The sequence below is a fragment of the Sorex fumeus genome, unplaced genomic scaffold (genome assembly GCF_029834395.1).
Source record: "Sorex fumeus unplaced genomic scaffold, SorFum_2.1 ptg000081l, whole genome shotgun sequence".
NCBI classification, from domain to species: domain Eukaryota; kingdom Metazoa; phylum Chordata; class Mammalia; order Eulipotyphla; family Soricidae; genus Sorex; species Sorex fumeus.
In genome coordinates, this window is record NW_026606138.1 from 2,609,239 (window position 1) to 2,631,010 (window position 21,772).

General features: G+C 37.1%; 1 protein-coding gene across 1 annotated transcript in view; it reads left to right on the forward strand.

Moving 5' to 3' along the window:
* Positions 1-15,573, forward strand: part of ZFC3H1 (zinc finger C3H1-type containing) — a 62,034-nt gene extending 46,461 nt beyond the window's left edge. Inside the window, exons 24-36 of the mRNA XM_056130655.1 lie at positions 1,963-2,151; positions 2,725-2,962; positions 3,689-3,794; positions 3,875-4,073; positions 4,729-4,823; positions 9,516-9,626; positions 9,891-9,995; positions 10,123-10,288; positions 11,492-11,592; positions 13,467-13,568; positions 14,184-14,223; positions 14,487-14,549; positions 14,687-15,573. Of these exons, the coding sequence (XP_055986630.1) occupies positions 1,963-2,151; positions 2,725-2,962; positions 3,689-3,794; positions 3,875-4,073; positions 4,729-4,823; positions 9,516-9,626; positions 9,891-9,995; positions 10,123-10,288; positions 11,492-11,592; positions 13,467-13,568; positions 14,184-14,223; positions 14,487-14,549; positions 14,687-14,824 (1,653 nt within the window). The 3' untranslated portion in view covers positions 14,825-15,573. The remainder of the gene's footprint in view (positions 1-1,962; positions 2,152-2,724; positions 2,963-3,688; positions 3,795-3,874; positions 4,074-4,728; positions 4,824-9,515; positions 9,627-9,890; positions 9,996-10,122; positions 10,289-11,491; positions 11,593-13,466; positions 13,569-14,183; positions 14,224-14,486; positions 14,550-14,686) is intronic.
* The last annotated feature ends 6,199 nt before the right edge of the window (positions 15,574-21,772 follow it).

Genomic DNA, 21,772 nt, shown 5'->3' on the forward strand with positions numbered 1-21,772 from the left:
CTGTTCCTATTAGGTTTGTTGTTTATTTGCTCATTGAAATTCAGAACAGATGCGGCTCAAAGGATTAGATCGCACGCTTTGCCTGCTGGAGGCCCAGGCTTGATCCCTGGAACCCCATATGCCCTAAGCATTGCTGGGAAATGGTCCTAAAAACCAGAAACATAATATCCCTTAATAACTTCCCAGGCTACCTCCTGAGAATAGATTTAGCTAGGTAGCTAGAGAATTCCTCCCTTCCCCAATCCCACCTGCACCCAGGGTCTCTCGTATATAGGGAAAATATTCAAACTCTGCATTCTACATCCTTGGCTAAATAATTAATCATTATTAATGATTTTTCACCTGGTTGAAGCTAATGGATCATCATAAAGTTTATGTGTTTGAATATTAAAAATGCAATTTTTTTCTTTATCTTTGATCTTCAAAGGCTTTTCAATTTCTTGATTCTAAAATTTATATTCTTTTGTATTTCTCAATTCCTAAATATAGTCATTAGCCTAATACAAATTTTATATAATCATATATATGAAGCTCTTTTTTTTCAGTTTTTATTAGTGAAACACCATGAGGTACAGTTATAGACTTACAAATTTTTGTGCTTGGGTTTCAGTTATACAACGATTGAGTACCCATCCCTCTACCAGTGCCCATTCTTCACCTCCAATGCTCCCAATATCCCTCCCACTCCCCCATCCACCCCCATTCCACCCCACCCCTGTGGCAGGGCATTCTCTTTTGTTGTCACTCTCCTTTTGGGTGCTGTGGTTTGCAAAAGAGGTATTGAGTGGCAATCATGTTCGATCTATAGTCTACTTTCAGCATGCATCTCCAATCCTGGGAGGATGCTCCCAACACCCTTTATTTGGTGTTCTCTATCTGAGCTGCCTTTTCCCGTAGCATGTGTGACTGGCCTTTAAAGCCATAGAGTGAACCTCCTGGTACTTATCTCGGTTATCTTGGATGTTAGTCTCCTATTTTGTTATTTTATATTCCCCAGATGAATGCAGTCTTTCTCTCTCTGTCCCTCTCTTTCTGTCTCATTTCACTTAGCCTGATACTTTCCATGTAGTACCTACCACTTGTATGTAAATTTCAAGACTTCATCTTTTCTGACAGCTGCATAGTATTCCATTGTGTAGATGTACCAAAGTTTCTTTAACCAGTCATCTGTTCTCGGGCAGTCGGGTTTTTTCCAGATATTGGCTATTATGTGAAGCTTTTTTTAAAAAAGTTTTTTTTTTTTTTTTTTATCTTATTTCCTTCCACGTGTGTGTGTTGGGGGGCTGAGGGAGGATGTGTGTGGGTGTGTGCATGTGTGGTTTTTGGCCAACTTATGGCTTAGTTCTTAGAGAACCACGCAGTGCACAGAGTTAAATGTAAGTCTCCTGCATATAATGCATGTAGCCCAGCCTGTTGAGCTAGTTCTGTGGTTACCTTTTTTGTGTGTGTGTTTTTCTGTTTTGATTACAAATATTGTCCACTTGTCTTGCTTGCTAGAGGCTGTATGTACTTGGCTATAGTGCCCTGGACATCATAGATTTTGTTATGGCACAAAGGATTACAAATGGTTGAGCCACTGGCATCATGCCTGGTGTCAGGGGGTTCTGGGGTAGAGACTCATAGCCTGGTACCTGCACGGTGGGTACTCTGCCACTGTGCCACATTCCTAGTCCCAACACGTGAGTCTGTAGAGCTGCGTCGTGGTCTTGCTGGCATTAATCTGGTAAAGATAGATGGAAGAGATGAAATTATTGTTTCAGTGGCAATTCTGAGGATAATTCATATTAATTTTCTGATTGTTTACAGTTGTGGTAGAAGGGGAAGCTAGATGAGTTTATACATTTTTGTAATTATCCTTTTACAGAAACTGAAGATTCAATATAGAACAATCTTTAAAGGATTTGTAGCTTTATAATTTATTTTTTATGAAGCAGGATTAATAATGTGAACCCCTTTGGGCAGTTTCTACACCTAGAAAGCACCTTTGAAGAAAAAGATTATGTATGCGAGAGGATGGTTGAATTTCTGATGGAAGCAGCCAAGCGGGAATCATCAGATATTCTGTCCTTTCAGTTGTTAGAGGCTCTTCTCTTTAGAGTTCAGCTGCACATATTTACCGGAAGAGGCCAGAGTGCACTTGCAATTTTACAGGTAAACATTTACTGTAGGATTTAATTACATTTTATTGTGATTTTATGAAAGGTCTAAAGCAAAATGTATAAATAGCATTATTCAATGATAAGAGTACAGGTTCTGAAATCTTGTTTCATGTATAATAATCACCTGTGATGTTGACTAAGTTTTGATTCTTTTCTCATTTGTTTAGTTAGGGATATTGTTGGAATGCTCATGAGGTTCGAATTAAAATAATGTATTTTATCTGCCAAGTTATACCTCAAAATTAAAACTTTAAAGAAAAATATCCCATAGTGAAAATCTTCTATATTGATGTAGTTTTATTTTCATTTTATCTATATCTCACTGGATTTTAACTATCAAGGCACTTAAGATGTATGAGTAACTTAATTGTTATGTTAAAATTATTTATTTTATAAGATTGAACCTTTTTTAAATTAGAAAGATTACTATCAGTTTTGTTGCAGATACTGAAAGAGCCATTTCAAATAAATGAAAACATTATATGCTTCTGCCTTTGCATTTGATTCTTGTTAGGAATAGCCATTATTATTCAGAATACTTAGGATTTTTTTTTTTTTAACCTAGAATGCATTGAAATTGGCTAATGATGGAATAGTAGCGGAGTACCTTAAAACAAGTGATCGTTGTCTGGCGTGGCTGGCCTACATACATCTAATTGAATTCAACATTCTCCCTGCAAAATTTTATGATCCATCTAATGCCAATCCTTCAAGAATTGTTAACACAGAACCGTTTGTAATGCCATGGCAGGCAGTTCAAGATGTAAAGACTAATCCTGACATGCTGTTAGCAGTGTTTGAAGGTAAGTATAAATATTTGTGAATTATGTAGTATGTCAAATAATTATGATTGTCTGGGATTCTTCGCAAATCAGGGAACAAATTTTTATCTACCACAAATTGTAGTTTCATACTGTTTTATGTTTAAGTTTGAAAGCGAAGGATTTAATTAGATAAAAATGAGTATGAGTATTGATGTTTATGAAAGATGGTAACTATACATCATTCTATAATTTGTGTTCTGCTTTTGGCAAATGATACCTGCTAAGTATGTAATTATTATATTACATTTATTAAGTGAGTTAATTAAATTAGAATCAGTTTTTTTTAAGACATTTGTTAAGATGAAGACAAAGTATTACAAGTTTTCAAGTAAGTATAATCTTATTAGTAAGTTTGATTATGCTGCTATATTCCAAATAGTGTGTCGTCAGCTGAGGAACTCATAAGTTATAAATCTTCTATCTTCTAGTTTCAAGGTAAAATATGTTTGACATAACTATTAAGTATATAAAAAGCCATAAGACTGTTTCAGTGTATAGCCTGTGCTTAGAGAAAATACTAGGATCTATGATTTATAGGATTTAATTTTAGGAGTTTGGAGGTATCTAAATATGTGTGAATAACTAATGAAGTTCAGTCAACATAAGATAATGGTCAGAGTAAAGGGATATCTTTCTTATGTTCTGGAGTTTAACTCATTTGAATAATACTCTGTTTCATTCATCCTTTTGTGATTTATTAAATAGATGCAGTAAAAGCTTGCACAGATGAGAGTGTTACTATTGAGGAAAGAATAGAGGTCTGTGTTCCACTTTATACAAACATGATTGCTCTGCACCAGCTTCTAGAGAGGTAAAAGTTAATTGCCAAATGGTTAACCTTCTGTTAAAAAATCTTCTCACATATTGAGATTTGTTTTTCCCCTTGTTAAGGTATGAGGCTGCAGTGGAGCTTTGTAAATGTTTATTGGAATCATGTCCCATGAACTGCCAGTTGTTGGAAGCCCTTGTTGCTTTATATTTGCAAACAAATCAGCCTGATAAAGCCAGGGCAGTGTGGCTTGCTGCATTTGAAAAAAATCCTCAGAATGCAGAGGTTTTTTATCATACATGCAAATACTTCATCTTGCAGGTAAAATAAAAAGGACTCATTCTTACATTTTTTTTGTGTTTTACGTTTCCATATTCATCCTTTAAGATACTTAAGGTGTCAGCTGCTCCAGTAAGTTTTCATGGTTCTTTTGTCCTTTCAGTCTGTTATGCTTTGTGCATAGTTCTACCATTGGACTTACCTAGATTGCCTTTAATTGTGTCAATATTAGCCTGGCAAGCTACTGAGAGTGTCCCGCCTGCACGGCAGAGCCTGGAAAGCTCCCCGTGGCATATTCGATATGCCAAAACACGGTAACAACAAAGTCTCCAATGGAGACGTTACTGGGCCCGCTCGAGCAAATCAATGAACAACGGGAGGATAGTGCTACAGTGCTACTATGCTAAGTACTACTTGAGAGCAGGGACAATATCTTGTTCCAATATGGCGTTCCAACATCTATCACACTGTTAAATATGTAATATAGAAGCTTACTAGGTACTTGGTGGATGAAACTTCATCCTGTGCTTCATTGGATATTAAGTGGTTAAGTGGTTAGTTGAGTTTAATTTGGATATCAGATTGTAAAAGTTTTCTCTACCCCTAGCTGTTCAAGAAACTTTAAGTGAATTTTTAAAAAGGCTTTACCTTCTTTGAAAGCTCTAATGTATCTCCCCCTTCCCTCTTTTCAAAATAGAATCAAGGAGATAGTCTTCTTCCATTTTTGCGGAAATTTATTGCATCCTTCTTTAAACCTGGGTTTGAGAAATATAGTAACTTGGATCTGTTTCGGTAAGTTTGTATAATTCTTGGTTTGTCAAGGAATCAAGTTTAATGGGAAGAGTACACATACTTTTGTAGAATACATTTAGACAGAATTTAAAAATACTTCAATACCCTTTTTACAGAAATGTTAAGAGGGCAATGAAACTTAATAAAAATGAAGATGTAAAGTGACACATTCCTTACTGTATTACAGGAAGAGTGTCTTCCTCTGTGGTAACTTACTCTGCTTTCTTTTACTGTATTGTTTATTTCAGCATTTCATACTGTGAGATGAATTATTCTCAGACAATCTAAGTGGTTTTTTCCAGAGAGTTGAGTTTTAAATGATTTAAATGATGGTCTAGAGTAGATGTAAAACAGTATACTTTTTACATTTTTGTTGAGTAAGAAAGAGGCTTTAGAGGTTCTCATACTACCACCCCTTTTTCAGAGAAACAAGTCAGAGTGGTGCCTCCACCCCACCCTACTACTCTACCTTAAGAGTATTGAAAGCACCTGGGCCTGCCTCTCCCCCACCCCACCCCTACACATTATGCTCGAGGCTACGCTCCCCTTCCTCCCGCCTTCCTTTCAGTGCCCCCAAGGGGTGGTATCTCCCACTTTGAGAAACACTAGTGTTTCTTTTGGGGGTGCATGGGATCAGCGAGCCTCATCCAACTGTGAAGTGCAGTGTTTTTTAATATGGGTTCATCTGGCCCATTTGGGCGCCCAGGATGATCCGCAGGGTCCACAGGTGAAAATTCCACAAATAATGGGAGGGGTGCACAGCATGAGAATACGGGCTAATGAATGATGGGAGGCGTATAGGAAGGAAGCAACACTTGAAGGGTGCCACGACAGAAAAAGGGTGAGAAATACTGTTTGAGGGTTCATTTTTCAGCCTTCACTTTGTCAGTAACTTACGTAGAGTCCTAGAGTTACTGCCTTCATTTGCTGTATTGTAAGTTCTAGAGGCTTTAGAAGCTACCAGAGCAGGTTATGAATAATGATTTTTTTAAGGGGTTTTTCCCTTGCTCTCCTCTGTAGAAATCAAATATTTACTGTCAGATATTTCAGGCTTACTATCAAAATATTTTAAGGTTAATAAATGATCTGTCATAACTTACACTGTTGTGGCAAAAAAAAAAAAACTGCCATAAGCAGATGAATAAACATAACTGTATTCCAGTAAACTTTATGTAAAGGGCATAGTTTGAAATTCTAAGTAAAACAGAATCAGAAGGAAGTATTTTATCTTGATGCTATTTTTTTGTTTGTTTTTTGCTTTTTGGGTCACCCCCAGTGATGCTCAGGAATTACTCCTGGTGTTGTTGGGGAACCATATGGGATGCCAGGGATTGGACCCAGGTTGGGCATGTACAAGGCAAACCCCTACCTGCTGTACTATAATTCTGGCCCCTTTGATACTACTTAATGTTTGGAAAACGTTTGAAGAGGAAGGCCTAAATTTAATAATTCCTAAAAAAGTTTTCTTAGGGAAAATACGGGCTGGAGCAATAGCACAGTGGTAGGGCGTTTGCCTTGCACACAGTCGGCCCGGCCGAGCCGGATTCAATTCCTCTGTCCCTCTCAGAGAGCCTGGCAAGCTACCATGACGTATTCAATATGCCAAACACAGTAACAACAAGTCTCATGATGGAGACGTTACTGGGCTCGCTCGAGAAAATCGATGAACAATGGGAGGACTGTGACCGGGTGACCATGTGAGGGAAAATACAGATAAGTAGAGATAAAAATTTATGACTTTATATGTGTATTCTAATATTTTTGCAAATTTTTTTTTCTTTGGTGCTCCCTCCTTCCATCTCCTGATTATAGCAGTGTTATGTAAAAAAAGCAAATTCCACATAGGGGATCAGGGATACACTTTAGTGGTAGACTGCCCTGGATTTGACCCCTAGATTTGACACCCAGAAAAATAAAATAACTTACATTATGTTGACTTGTGATACCTTCTAATAATTATAGTAATTTTAAATGCAGAGTAATAGTGTAAGGTATTGTAAAAGAAATTGTTTTGATTCCCCATTCTTTCTTAATTTTATTGCTTTGGTTTCTCAAACTCAAGCAGAGAACGAGTCCAAGGCAGAGCCAGACTTCTACATACTTGTTGGTTCTAGTCTTCCCTTGGGCATGGAACTATTAATTGGCCTAGCTTAAAAGATAATACTGCCAGTATCTGCCATATTAACTAATAAAAGATCTTCAGATTGTTCTGATGCCAATTTTATGAAGCAGAATAAATAACTGTCAAATGTTTATTAATGCATTATAAATTATTTTTGTTAAAATGAACACAATTCAAAATTCACCAAAAATTAGAAATATTTTGTGGTTAGTGTATTTATACCATACTAAAGCCCTTATTTAAGAAATACATTTTAAGAGGCTGGAGCGATAGTACAGCAGGTAGGGTGCTTGCCTCTCATTCAACAAGTTCAAATCCTTGGCAGCCCATATGGTCCCCCATCTTTTCCAGGACTGAGCCTGTGAGTACAGAGGTAAGAGTAAGCCTTGAGCACTGCTGGATGTGGCCCCCAAACAAAACAAAACAAAAAGGAAATAGATTTTGAGTCAATTATTAGGAAGGATTAATAGGTGAGATAGTTTTAGGCATTGTAATGTATGTTGATGCTGTAATGTCCTAAATTTATAGGTAAAGCTAGAAATTTATTACTAGAAATCAGTATTCTTAAAATGCATTCAAAATATTCCTTTAAATTTTATTACTAAAATTACAAAGCAAAATGCTTAGAATTGATAATATTTATCTGGAGTTGAATTCTTATTTTTCTTTATGTGATGTTTAGTATAAAGATAAAGAAATACATGAAATGATTTTTATGTGTTTCAGTCAATCTGAAGATTGATAACCATTAGCTTTGGGATTTTATTTACTGAAGTTAGTATTAGGATTAGAGTGGTACACAGGCTAGATTTGAAGTCATCTCTTCTTCTGTACCTCATTTTTTAGTTGCACAAACTAAAATCTTCAGAAGTTAATGATTTAGCTCTTTTTTTAAAGGTTTTTTTTGGGGGGGGGATGGGGGATGGGCTACATTCAACAGTGTAACAGGGTTACTCCTGGCCTCTGCTCAGTAATTACTCTGGACAGTTCAGAACAATGGGGTGCCAGGGATTGAATTTGGGTCGGCCATGGTTCAAGGTACCTTCCCTGTTGTACTCTGTTGTATTCCAGTGGTTTCTCTTGATATAGAAGCAGTATAATTAGTTAACTGACTTCTAGACATCTCATTTCTCCCTCCTTTTCTTCTGACTTCTCTTCCCTCAACAGCCACTCTGATCATTAAAACTTACTGTCAATGTCTTTTGTTTTTTAAAATTTAAGGTAAACAGTTATTTTGTCTATGTTGTCATTATTGAGATCAATGTATTTGAAATATTTGCAAAGATGTTGGTAAATATTACACAAATTTGAAAGTATTGGGTAGGAACTAAATTAGTTAAATTCAAATGGATGTCTTTTCCAATCTTGGTAAAGATTAAACTTCTTAGAACCTTTACTGGGCCGGAGCCATAGCATAGCGGGTAGAGTGTTTGCCTTGCACGTGGCCGACCTGGGTTCGATTCCTCTGTCTCTCTTGGAGAGCCCGGCAAGCTACCGAGACTATTCCGCCCACACGACAACGTCTGACAAGCTATCCGTGTTGTATTCGATATGCCAAAAACAGTAACAAGTCTCACAATGGAGACGTTACTGGTGCCCGCTCGAGAAAATCGTTGACAACGGGAAAACAGTGCTACAGTGCTACAGAATCTTTACTATCTAATATGTATTGCTACTTTCCAGAGGGGGCTATAATTTGCAGTATTTTCCAAGTCTTATTTGATCATGGTTCTCTCAGAAGGGCAGGGGGTGGGGGGCATGCCCAATGGTGCTCAGTGGCCACCAAAGATATGCCTGACAGTGCCTGAGGGATGGGCATGGGGTATGTGAAGGCATTTGGTAGACGTGAGCCCCAGCTCCACAGATCCCTCTTTGTTATATATCTATCACATATACCAATATATTATAGATTGTACTTTGTTGTTATATATAAAATTAAACTTAGAGGCAAGAATGTGTATGTTTTAAGAAGTTGTATAAAATATGTAACTTTTGAACTTTTTTTTGGGTAAAGTAATAAGGATTTTATGGGAAAGTTTGATACAGGTTTCATTGTCTATTTTTTATTAGGTTTAGTTGATTATGGTGGTTTAGTTGATTTTTAAATTAGGTTTATTTGGTTTTTTATTAGGTTTAGTTGATTAATTAAACTAAATGATAATTAAATTATTTAGTTTAATTTGGGGGATTGAATAAAAATTTCATTTAGAAGGGGAGTTATAAAATACTTGAAAATAAATGTGAAATTAAAGATAAAACCAGAGTGGTTATGATCTCTACATAGAAATAAAGTCCTATTGGCTTCTTTATGTTGTATTTCAAGGAAATTTAAGTGGAACCAATTTACAAGTAAATATTAATAATTCATGTGTACTAGATATAATTTTAAACATATTTTTTCAGGTATCTTAAATATCCTAGGACCACTTGACATTTGATCTCTACATAGAAATAAAGTCCCATTGGTTTCTTTATGTTGTATTTCAAGGAAATTTAAGTGGAAACAATTTACAAGTAAATATTAATAATTCATGTGTACTAGATATAATTTTAAACAAATATTTTTTCAGGTATCTCTTAAATATCCCAGGACCACTTGACATTCCTGCCCATTTATGCAAAGGGAACTTTGATGATGAGATGTTTAACCACCAAGTTCCTTATTTGTGGCTGATTTACTGGTGAGATGTTATCTACTGTGAAGAGAAATACTGCCCACTAGGCTAGCATTTGTTATATTATTGAATTACAATGTGTTAAAACTAACTTGATGTTAAAATCAGTGAAGCAGAATTAAAATTGAAGAGGTGCTGAGGTTTAGTCAAATTGAAGAAGAAAATCAAAAAAGGATTTCATTATATTTATAGTGCTTAAATTCACTTTGATTTTTCATTAATAAAATTGAGTTGCTGACATAGCATATTTTTCTTCATTTTTTAAAACAGCCTTTGTCATCCTCTTCAATCAAGTATTAAAGAGACAGTGGAGTCATATGAAGCAGCATTAGGGGTCACTATGAGATCTGATATAGTACAGAAGATTTGGATGGAGTAAGTTTAGTTCAATAAGAATGGGATTTGGAATAAGGGAGATGTGGTAAATAAGGGGTTGATCGGCTTTCTTGGTAAGAAAATTAGTGATTCAGAACTATCCCAATTTTTTTTTTCCTTTTGGCAGTTATCTTGTGTTCGCCAATAATAGAGCTGCTGGATCCAGAAACAAAGTCCAAGAATTCAAATTTTTTACCGATTTAGTAAATAGATGTTTGGTTACAGTCCCTGTACGATACCCCATTCCTTTTAGCAGTGCTGATTACTGGTCCAACTATGAATTTCATAATAGGGTAAGAATTTGAAACTTTTCCCCTTTGAATGTTTATGTAATGTTAAGAGAACTTAAAAAGGAGAGCTATCCCCAAACCCCTTCAAGCAGCTGCTGTTTGTTTTGAGCATGTTTTCCTACTTATCTCTTTAAAATCTAGGAACAGAGACCTTTAAAGTTCAGTTAAGATGTGCATAGTGATTGTTATTTGGGGAGGGGGGGAGATATATCATTGGATCATAATAGAAGAGATGTTAAGATTCAATACATAGAAAAGCAGAAACATCAAAAGGATTTCATTGCAGTAATATAGTGTTTTGCTTGAATAGTTAGAAATTTTACTCAGAAAAATTCTGTAACATGAAAACGTAAGAAGAATGTGCATAGGGGCTGCCAACGATAGTATAGTGGGAAGGGCATTTTCTTTTTCAGTCCCTGACTTCCCATTTGGTCCCTGAGCACCACTGGGAGTAATTCCTGAGTGCAGAGCCAAGCATAACCTCTGAGCATCACCCAGTGTAACCCAAAATGCCAAAAAAGAAGGATGGGCTTATACAGCGTAGCTATTCTTTAAAGCAAGTAAAGCTAACTATACATAGGGCATTAAAAAATGAGCATGAATTTAGGCACTGTTTAGAATTTTAAGCATAAAATTTGATGACACTGATGACACATAGTTATTGGCAGTGAAACAGAGCTTTGTTTGCTTGTGTTACAAGATCCTTTAAAACTGCTACTTCAGTGCAAACTAAAACATGGGCTTTTTTGGTTTTGGGTGGGATGGTTTTGTTGCTAACCAGGTTAACCAATTATTATGCTTTATACTTCTATGCCATTCTTTATCCCAGGATCTCAAACCACTTTATGGACATTAAGTCATTTACACACGGGCATACCATGAGCAAGATGTGGCAGGTATTATTAGCCCTATGACTTGCCCAGCTATACAGCAAGTAAAAGTAGACTCAGGAATGAAAACCTGGACTCCTGGCTTCTTGTCAGTGATCTCAGTCCATGGCTCTCATCAGTAGACTGTTTCCTAATTCATATTTGGAAAGTCCCTAGTATAATTACTGGTAGGAACTATAAATTACGGCATCATGCATTATAATTTATGCATCCCTGTCTTAAGACCTCTTAGATTTATCAGTAAAACACATAAGGTAATAATTGGATTTCACATTTTGGGTTGCATTCATTTTCCCCTCCCCCTCAACCTTTACAGGTTATTTTCTTTTATTTGAGCTGTGTTCCAAAGACTCAGCATTCCAAAACCTTGGAACGGTTTTGCTCAGTTATGCCAACTAATTCTGGACTTGCACTGAGGTAAGAAAAAATAAAATTCTTTTAGTTCCTTAATATAATTGAATATAGTGTATAGTCTCTTCATATAAAATCCTTGAAAACTTGATGTGTTCCTTTCATATTTCCTTATTTTTTGTTTTCTGGGTCGTGCCTGGTGATACTTAGGGACATATTATTAATGTCTGAGTTAGTAAATAGTATGTTGTTATTTATATAAAAACAATATAAAATCCAGAGAATTGCAGCTTATGAAGGGGCACATAATTTATTTTTTTATTTTTTATTTATTTACTTTTTTTGCTTTTTTGGATCACACCTGGCGATGCACAGGTGTTACTCCTGGCTCTGTACTCAGAAGTTACTCCTGGCAGTGCTCAGGGGACCATATGGGATGCTGGGAATCGAACCCGGGTTGGCCGCGTGCAAGGCAAACGCTCTACCTGCTGTGCTATCTCTCCAGCCCAGGGGCTCATAATTTAAGTCAAGTTCATCTGTGTTGCCTAAACACAGACCTGAGTACAAGCATTATAAATGATAGGAATGTTTCATATGGCAAATAAGTATTAAGGAATTTAAAGTATTAAAGAGATTGCAGGCAACTATACATATTTTGTTCACTAGAACTTGTTTTCATAGAGATCATTTATTCTCAAATAACGTGTTAGAATCTCTGGGGTTGTTAATTTAAATTGCAGATTTCTGCCAGAGAGATGTTATAGGAAATCAGGTGCTTGTCTTCTCATGGCTGGTTTCCTTCAGTCCCCACAACCACACTGTCCCCTGAGGCAGAGCCAGGAGTGGCACCACCCGCATTTCTAGCTCTGCCAGATGTGGTTGGCCCCAGCTCTTCAAAGAAAAAAATAAATGCTAATTTCTATGCTTGAGCCCTTATTTGAGAAACATTCATCTGATGATTTCATGCATTCAGTTTAAGGAAATTTCTAAATGTTTCTAAAATTTCTAAAGGAAATTTGTTATGTGTAGTGTCTCTGATATAGTAGGCCTGTCTTCGCTCTCAGGACTTGTGCTTTTTTTTTTTTTACGACAGAAAGGCACCATCAAGCTAACATTTTGGCTTGTAGGTGGATAGTCATTTTCACTGCATTAGTTGTGTCTGGATTATAAGATTCTTAAAATATTTATCAAATACTTTTTGCATTTTAAAGTAATTATATTCCATTTATCATGTATGTGAGAAAATGGTATACCAGACTGAAAGACACTCATTTGTGACAAAAATATAGCCAGTGTTTTGTAATAAAAATTAATAAGCATGCTGATTTACAGAAACTTGTTATAGAAATTGGTAATATAAAATATCTATGATAAAGTACATTACTTTAATAGTTTCTATTAATATAACTTGTATTTGAAAACGTCAAATTGTTGGTTTTATTGGTAAAGCTGTTTCTGTATTGTTATTTCTTCCATGTGGTCATCCTTGTCCTTTTTTTCAGGAGAGTAGAGAACTTATAAATTAGCCACTGTACTTACATTTTAGCTCAGGTACATTTACTCTTAAAGTATTTTTTTGTGTTTTAAAAAGAAAAATACTATGAAATGGTCTTAATATACCATACATTTAATTTTGAAAATTTGAGGGAGGGTTTATGTGTGGAGTGTGGTTTGGAGAGGATGCTTTGGAATCATGTTGGAATAAATGCGCCTTATTTTCATTTTTTCAAAGAGGGCATGGGCCTTGACTCAACTTCTTGGAGCTTTGCACATTCCTGTCCTAGGGCGTTTTTTTGTAAGAGGCTTTCTACAAATTCGTCTTGAATAAACCTTCATGGAATCTGACCAGAAATTAATGCCTCATCTGTCTACTCATAGAGGACATTTAGTGTCCTTTATACTTGTAGTACTTTGTTCATTTTCCTGAATATATTTTACAGGCTACTTCAACATGAATGGGAAGAAAGCAATGTTCAGATTCTGAAACTCCAAGCCAAGATGTTTACATATAATATTCCAACATGCCTGGCCACCTGGAAAATGTAATGCAACAATCATGTACCTGTTTTTATAGCTATTGCTTTTATATATAAGGTTTGCTCCAGACAGGTAAATCTGAAATGACATTTTCTCCCCCTGGACAGATCTCTACTCTAATTTAGATTTGTTTTTGGCACCTGCTGAAGTTTTATACAAAGAGTGAGGGAATATTCTTTAACAATAGACGCGAGAAGCAAAATAGTTTATTTAATAATCTTTGAAGGAGACTATTTAGATATAGTACTTGTTATGAAACAGATAAATCTGTTCATGTCTATTTTTTAAATATGGGGCATTCCCCCTGCTATTCTGTTTCTTCTGCTAATGTCAGATTTTTTATTTTTTATTTTTTAACTAGTACTAAAGAATATTTTTTCTGAACGTTATTTATGTTCAAAACACTGGTCTACTTTATTCTTGTAAAGTTGATAAAAATTGTTGAATTTTTCTTTTCACTATAGGTTATCCTCCTTGGAAGTTTAGCCTGTTACTTTCAGGAAGTTTTGTACTCAGATTCCCACAGTCAGTATTCTGCCAGTGGTAGTACCTCATTTTTGTTCAGAGATACATAAATTTTTCTTTTCCCTTTTCTATATTCCTCTTTTTTTTTTTCTTAGAGCCATTGCTGCTGAGATTGTTCTAAAGGGGCAAAGAGAGGTAAGCCATGATTGAATATCAGATGAGTGTTCATTTTTAAAAAGCAATTCTTTTTCTTAAGTCAGCTTCTCAATTTAAAAGGATTAAAGCAAGGAAATTAACATCATAAGAATACTAAACTATTTGGAAACTCCAAAACTGAAAGTAACTGTTTTGACTTTTCGTGTTACTATATTGTGCATTAGGAGTCTTTAGGATTATGAAGTTGTTCATTTTTTTTTTTCGTATTTCCTGATGGAATTGTGTGTATATCTATCTTGTAGGTCCACCGTTTATATCAGAGAGCCTTACAGAAGTTACCTCTTTGTGCATCACTGTGGAAAGATGTAATGCTTTTTTATCTTTTATTTTTATTTTTATCTTGAAGTTTTCCTAAAAATTTTCTGCATGTGCCATATCCATTGATGTGGTAATGCTCAAAATCTAGCCGAGTCTTACTTCTATGCTTCCCTGTCTTTTACAGCATCTGTTGTTTGAAGCATCAGAAGGAGGTAAAACTGATAACCTGAGAAAACTAGTTTCCAAGTGCCAAGAGATTGGAGTCAGCCTAAATGAGCTCTTAAATTTAAACAGTTACAAAACAGAAAGCAAGAATCACTGAACACTGGGTGCAGTCAGTCCTAAGTCCTTTAAAATAATTGCCAAAATTATTTGAATGATCCTTCAAGATTAGGCTGATCCCTGGCTAAGGTCTGTGTAAGGCAGACAAGCATTACTGATCATATCAAGTCCCCTACAATATTCTATCCTCAAAACCGGAAGCAATGAACATGACCTTCTTCGGTTGGATAAATGAACTTCCTGTTTGGCCTGCTTCTAGGCCCTGCCAGATTCTCATAACATCATGTACGTAAGTATAGTTCCTCAAAGTGACTGACTTTTATTTTAATTTTACTTTGTTTTGTTTTTATTTTTTATTCCCTCCTTCCCCCCTTCCCTTATGTTGTGCTATTCCTGACTCACTTGACACTCTCTGATGCCTGAGAGATTCTCGTTTGGGATTTATTTTCCAGGGCCGTGTTTACAGTAAAAAAGCAGGCAGTCCCTTTTAGTTCTACCTTTTTAAATCTTTTGAGATTCTTCATTTCAGGATTTAAAACTTAAGCAGTCCATCTTAAGGAAAGTGTAACTGCCATGGCCACAAGTCTGCTAGTTGCACTTGAATGCTCTAACAGGGTTGTTAATTGCCCTTTCTACGTTCTGGACTCCTTGCCGAGACTGTTTAACTTGAAGATTAAAGAAACTATTGCAAATGCCAGTGCATCAGAACCTAAGAGTGGTCAAATATTATGTGCAATTTTTTTGTAAAGAAATTTTAATTTATAATAAAGTTTAACAGTTTAAAGAACAGTTAATATTTGAACTGCTTTGTACTGAAATACTTTATGGTATTAAAATTGTTTATAAACAGTATTTTTAATATAAGTTAACTTTTTTTTTAAATGTTGCTGTGTTTGTTCACTTTCACACTGGTGGGGAAGGGTTTAAGTAGGAGATACATATATTCATACTGTCATTACATTCTTACCATCAGTGTCTTTCCCATAAAAAAATATTCCAAGTACAGAACCCCCAAAATATTAAAAGTAGTAACCCCCACACAGAGAATCAGGGGTAGCCCCAAGAACTGCTAGATGTGGCCCAAATACACCACCTCAAACTCCAGTGACTTTCTACCTCATAGGATGGAAACTTTTATTCATTTTATTTTATTTTATTTATTTATTTTTTGCTTTTTGGCTCGCACCTGGGGTTGCCACACAGGGGTTACTCCTGACTTTTCACTCAGGAATTAACTCCTAGTGGTGCTTGGGGGACCATGTGGGATGCAGGGAATCGAACCCGGGTTGACCTTTGAGCAAGGCAAACACCCAACCCACTGTACTATCACTGCAGCCCCGGAACCTGTTTTATTTTAAGGACCGTGAACAAAATGGTTTGATGAACTCCTTTAAGTTTTTTACTTTAAAGACCACAGGTGTATCTTTGAATAATTTACCTAGTAGTATACTGTCTTAGTGTTGAATTTCAGTATAATCAAATATAAAGACTTATTTCTGGGTTTTTTTTTTCCTTCTCAGCCTACACAAGTGTTTTATCTACTCGGAAACTTGTTAATGTCACACAGACTGCCACAAATCTGTTCTTGTAGCTCAGTTATTAGAGGCAGAGCAGTAGACATTTGATTGGATTAGGCAAATGAAGTATGTCAAAGAGCTGAAGTGCATGCCTGGCTGAGGCAGGGCGTGGTTTAGCTCTCTGGCATTGTATGCCACCAAACACTGTAGGGTACAGCCTTGTAGTGGTTCCCAGTACCCACTCTTAACACTCAAAACTAACTTAGGATCTGAAGCCCTTCATTGTGCCTGCTATGTAACGTGTGTTTCATACTATGTGAGGTTGCCTTGAGAAAGGAACTCGTGTCTAAGCCAAGAAATGTCCAATGAGTTTTTCTTTTAAAACCAAAGAAAATTGGGTGAAATACAGTAGTCTAGAGTATCTCCCTCCACCATATACATATAATCTTGAAAGCTTTTATCTAAAAGTCACTTTTAGGTACTTAAGACATTTTCAGTCTGCCTTTCTTGTTCCTTTTTCCCTCCACCAGGGTAATCCCATGATAAGATCTGAGAAGTCTTAGTGATGTTTGGAGACCATGCTGAGTTTCAGGCTTTCGTATATTTATGATAACGATAAACTCCATCCCTAGGAAATTCTACCTCATTTTAGGAAAAGATAACCATGTACGATGTATGTGTTGAATGCAGAAATGGTTTGAAACTGGACATTAACTCAAAGGTCAGCTACATACACTGCGCTCTTCACATGATATGTAGGCAGAGGCTCCAACAGCTCTTTCCGTTTTTACTTGGTTGTGATACTGCTATTTAAAATCATGAAGCTGTCTTACCGAAATTGTATTAAAGACACTCCCTTACACCAGTCATTATATTTTTGCCACAACTGGCAATGGTCAGGGTTTATATCTGGCTCTGCGCTCAGGATTACTCCTGGCGGGGCTCAGGGCGACCTGGGGATAGAACCCAAGTTGCCCCCTGCAAGGCAACTACTTTACCAACTGTACTATCACTACTGCTCTCTGCTACTCTTTATGTCACTTAAAACTTCATACTAGCCTCCACGAAAATATAGGAAATTCTGCTTATGTTTCGGTCATTCATCCTGCAATCTATTCAGTTTTGATTATTTTTAAATACTTCATGTAGTAATTAGAATGTTAAAACTTGATTAAAGTTGATAAATAGGTACTAGACTATAATATTTAACATTACATAACTGATTCTTTCTTTGGGCAAAGAATTGTCACAATGGGAAAAGGATTAGTCATGGGAACTGCAGTCTTTTATGCCCCTGCCCCCTTTCCAGATGGGGAAAATGTACAAAAGAGGCTTTTTAACCTGTGGGGACCTTTACCTATGGTAAAGGAAATGGTATGGCCGATTTCAGTGTATTTTTATGTTTTTCTTCATTTTAAAGAACAACCTAATAATTCTATTTGCCTTTTAACGGAAAGTGGACCTTGTAACACAGTTGTCACTGGATTATCTAAGGCGGTTTGCTTTCAATTAAAGAGCATATAAACCTGCATCATAAAGTAAGCAAGAATCTCCAGGTGCAACTTCTAAGAGCTTACGGCCCTCAGCAGACAAGCAAAAGGTGATTAGGACTGACAACAAATGTGGAGGGACTTTATTGAAGATTGTACTTCAAATATTTATTTTCCAAGGTTGCTGAAAAAGAGGAACATGTGGCAGTAATACAGAACAGGTTCAATAGTCTCGCTTAGAGCCATCATGTATCCACAGATAAGTCATAATTTCCTTAATTCAGCTTTCATATGTGTGTGAACAGATAAAGAAACAAATAGAACTTTATGACCTTTCGGGTTTGGGTATTATGCCTGTGAATTTTTTGTTGCCCCTTGGTGCAAATAAGTAGTAAATATAGAACACTTTGGAATAAGAACTGTATAAAAGCCATGTGTCTAAGGAACATTTCTTAAATTGTACCTTTTTTGTCCTCCACAGTTTGCCAGTTGGCTCTATATCTTTCAGAGCTGCCATAAGTTTTCCAGCCAGATTTCCCAACTGAATTTACATAGGAAAAGTTCCCCTACTTTTTCTGCAAGGTATTCTTCACTTGGCGGCCCGTAAAGAGCCATTGAAGGACATTTGCCCTGCCTACCATCCCCAGCTCCACTACCGTCCACATAGCCTTTCTTTTGCTGTATTTTGGTGTACTAACTTGAGATAGAGGTCTCTGATCAGTTCCTGGAATAGTTTGTCATGAGTGTTGGTGGGTCTTATTTTATTTCTTTTAAAGACACAATTTACTACATTAAGACACATAAATAGAATGTTGAGAAAATGTCAGTTGTGCCACAGGTATAGAATAATTGAATGCTTTTATGGAAGATTTTAATAAATTTGGGAGATCACCCAAAATATAAATAAACAGGCTCTTCAAGGGGCATCTAGAAATTAAGTAAAAGCCTAAATCCAAACACGAAAACTATTTTCACAGCTGTTCTGGAAGAAAATATATTGCCTTTGCCCTTCACTTGATAATTTAAAAGCTTCAAGATTGATTATCAACTCCAAAAATCAGAGGTGGGTTTACGATACTGTTTGGTTGATCAAGCAAATTAAATCTTGAAAATGTTCCTACCTACTGATGTAACTTTTATGAAACAATGATAGGCAATAGCCTAAGGGAGATGGACCAATTAGGAAGAGTAATTAGAGGACTGGTGAGCTATTTGCATTAATGGAGATAATCAGGACATCTGCTGCCAAAGCTAAAACAAACACTCAACTTGGCACATCACAGCCTCAAGATTATGAGACTGCCTTGCAGATAGACTTGGCACTTCATGCTTGTTGAAATAGAGCTACAAAGAAATAGTTTCAGGAAATAGAGGAGTGTGAATCTACGTGAATAATGAGAAAAGCACATTTATCTTAAAGATCTGGAAGTTAGATTTAGCACAGTCACTAGCATTGAGCCCAGTTCATTACTCCTTGTCAGAGTTGTTAAGAGGGAATAAATTGTCTCTTAAAAATGAGTAATCTCTTGAGTTTGGGGTCATTTTCTAAAATTTTGAGGGAGAAGAGATGCTTGAAGCTAATTTCATTAAAATTTTTTTAAACCTAATCATGAATTGAAACTCATGATCCTATTAATACTAAAATATGAGTCCTTGTCTCTGAGAAATACATTTTAGGATACTATCATTGAAATTAAGTGACTCATTTCTAGTGTTGATGCCTAAAAGGGTAAAAATACCCATTAGTTGATGGTCTTTGGGTTAAGTCAAAATAATTTACAATCGGAAGGTCTGGTCTGCTCAGCTTCTATTTTCTATTTTGATGCTTTTTATTTTGTTAGTAGAGTTCTTATGGCGTAACAAGATAAAGACATTAATTCAGAACTCGGTTTTCATTATTTATGGGTCTCAAAGCATTCCTTTCTTATTTAAGTGCAGAGATTAACTAGTAATCCAAGCTATTTTCAACACTTGCTGAAATTATGGGAGAGCACAATAGTACAGGCAGGCAGTCGAAGCTTACTTTTTACCCCCACAGACAGAATAAAATGACCTAGCTAGGCAAGAGGACTTGCATAAAATTTGTGTGATGCCAAGCTGGAAGTCAGCTCTCCAGGAGTTTACTTATAAGAGATGGGAATTGATTTTACTTTTTACTGTAATTAGGCTACTAAATTAAGGACAAGGTAGAAATCCTTGTCTCACAGATCATAAGGGGCAGAGAAGGCAGGGGGTTGGGCAGAGAGAGTACTGCAAAGTAAAGCTCTTGCCTTGCATATGGTCAACCTGGATACAGTACCCAACACCCCACATGGTTCCCCAGTACCACCGGATGGGGCCGAGGAACAACAACAAAAATAAACCAGAATGATAACAAAAGATGTGATGGAGGTTGCAGGGACATGGGCAGAGCAGGACCACGCGGGGAGAATGTGACTTAACCTAGAGTAAAATCTAGGGCTTCCAGTACCTGGTCTATGAGCTTTATGTTAATTTTACCAAAAAAAAAGAAATGAAAACAGACCAAAATGGAGATTTCTCTAAAAGATTAATTAAGGACTGAAATTAAGCCCATTATCAACTTATCAAACCTCCTTGGGTATTGGCTGAGTACCTGGCAGAAGGACCCTTTTCCTAATTCACATAAAGGGTTGAACAGGACCCTAGTTCCTGTGCAGTGAGGAGGACTTTCCCCGATTGCTCAAGCATAATCTGAGTGTGGTCCCGCTAAGGGGCTTTTCCACCCCACTATGTTCATACTCTGTGTAGCAGGAAGGAAAAATATGGGCAAATCCCTCCTGAGTGCTTCCCACAACGGAATATTAAATCTGCTTTCCCTGCATTGCTCAGAACATCACTGCAAGGGAAATTGGAAAACAGCCTTCATTTTCCGTGGCTATGTGGACAGCAGAGATTCAGAAGGAAGGAGGAAAGAGTACGAAATGGGGATAGCTAACCATTTCTGTCACGACGATCAAATAGTAAATAGGATGGGGCTGGAGTCAACTTCAGCTTGTTCTTTCTACACACTGATGATGAGCCTCTAAAATTTCAGTTCTGAGGCTAGAGAGAGTGCAGTGAGTCAGACCACTTGCCCTTCCTCAACGCCCAACTTCAGCATTCTATATGATTGGTTCACTGAGCCTTCCAGGAATGAATCTTGAGTATAGAACCAGGAGTAAGCCTTGAACATTGCCAGGTGTGGTCCCAAGCTCCAAAAATACAAAACGGCAACTGGTGATAGAATTCTAGAATTAGAATTGATTAAATAACAAAGTTGCAAAGTTAAAATCAATAGGCTGGAGCGATAGCACAGCGGGTAGGGCGTTTGCCTTACACGCGGCCAACATGGCCGACCCGAGTTCGATTCCTCCGCCCCTCTCGGAGAGCCCGGCAAGCTACCGAGAGTATTCGATATGCCAGACACAGTAACAACAAAGTCTCCAATGGAGACGTTACTGGGCCCGCTCGAGCAAATCGACGATCAACGGGAGGGCCTTTACCTTTACCTTATTGTTATATCTCATCACAGGGGTGATAAGTCCTTATCTAAGTATTTAACTTTAGCACAGCAGGTAGGGTACTGGTCTTGCACATGGCTGACCAGGTTTGATCTCCAGCATCCCATATGGCCCTCCTGAGCACCGCCAGGTATAATTCCTGAGTGCAGGGCCAGGAGTAGCCCCTGAGCATCGCTGGGCGTGGCCCCAAAACTGTTAAGTTTCCGGAGGTGTCGCATGGCCAGGTGACCCAGACACTTCCAGATCTATGGTCTGGGCAGGTGAGTCAAAGTGGTAGCAGAAGGCGACTGGCGCCGGTGCCTGAGATTATTCAAGGAATAGTATCTGCAGAGAATATTCATTGAGTGGTGGAGTTGAGCCCTTTGTGTGGCTGGGGTGGTGGGGAGTGGGTGCTACTGCCGGAGCCGTGGTTTGGCGAGTATTCAGCCGCCCCACTTCCCGTGGTCGCTCTGGGGTTTCC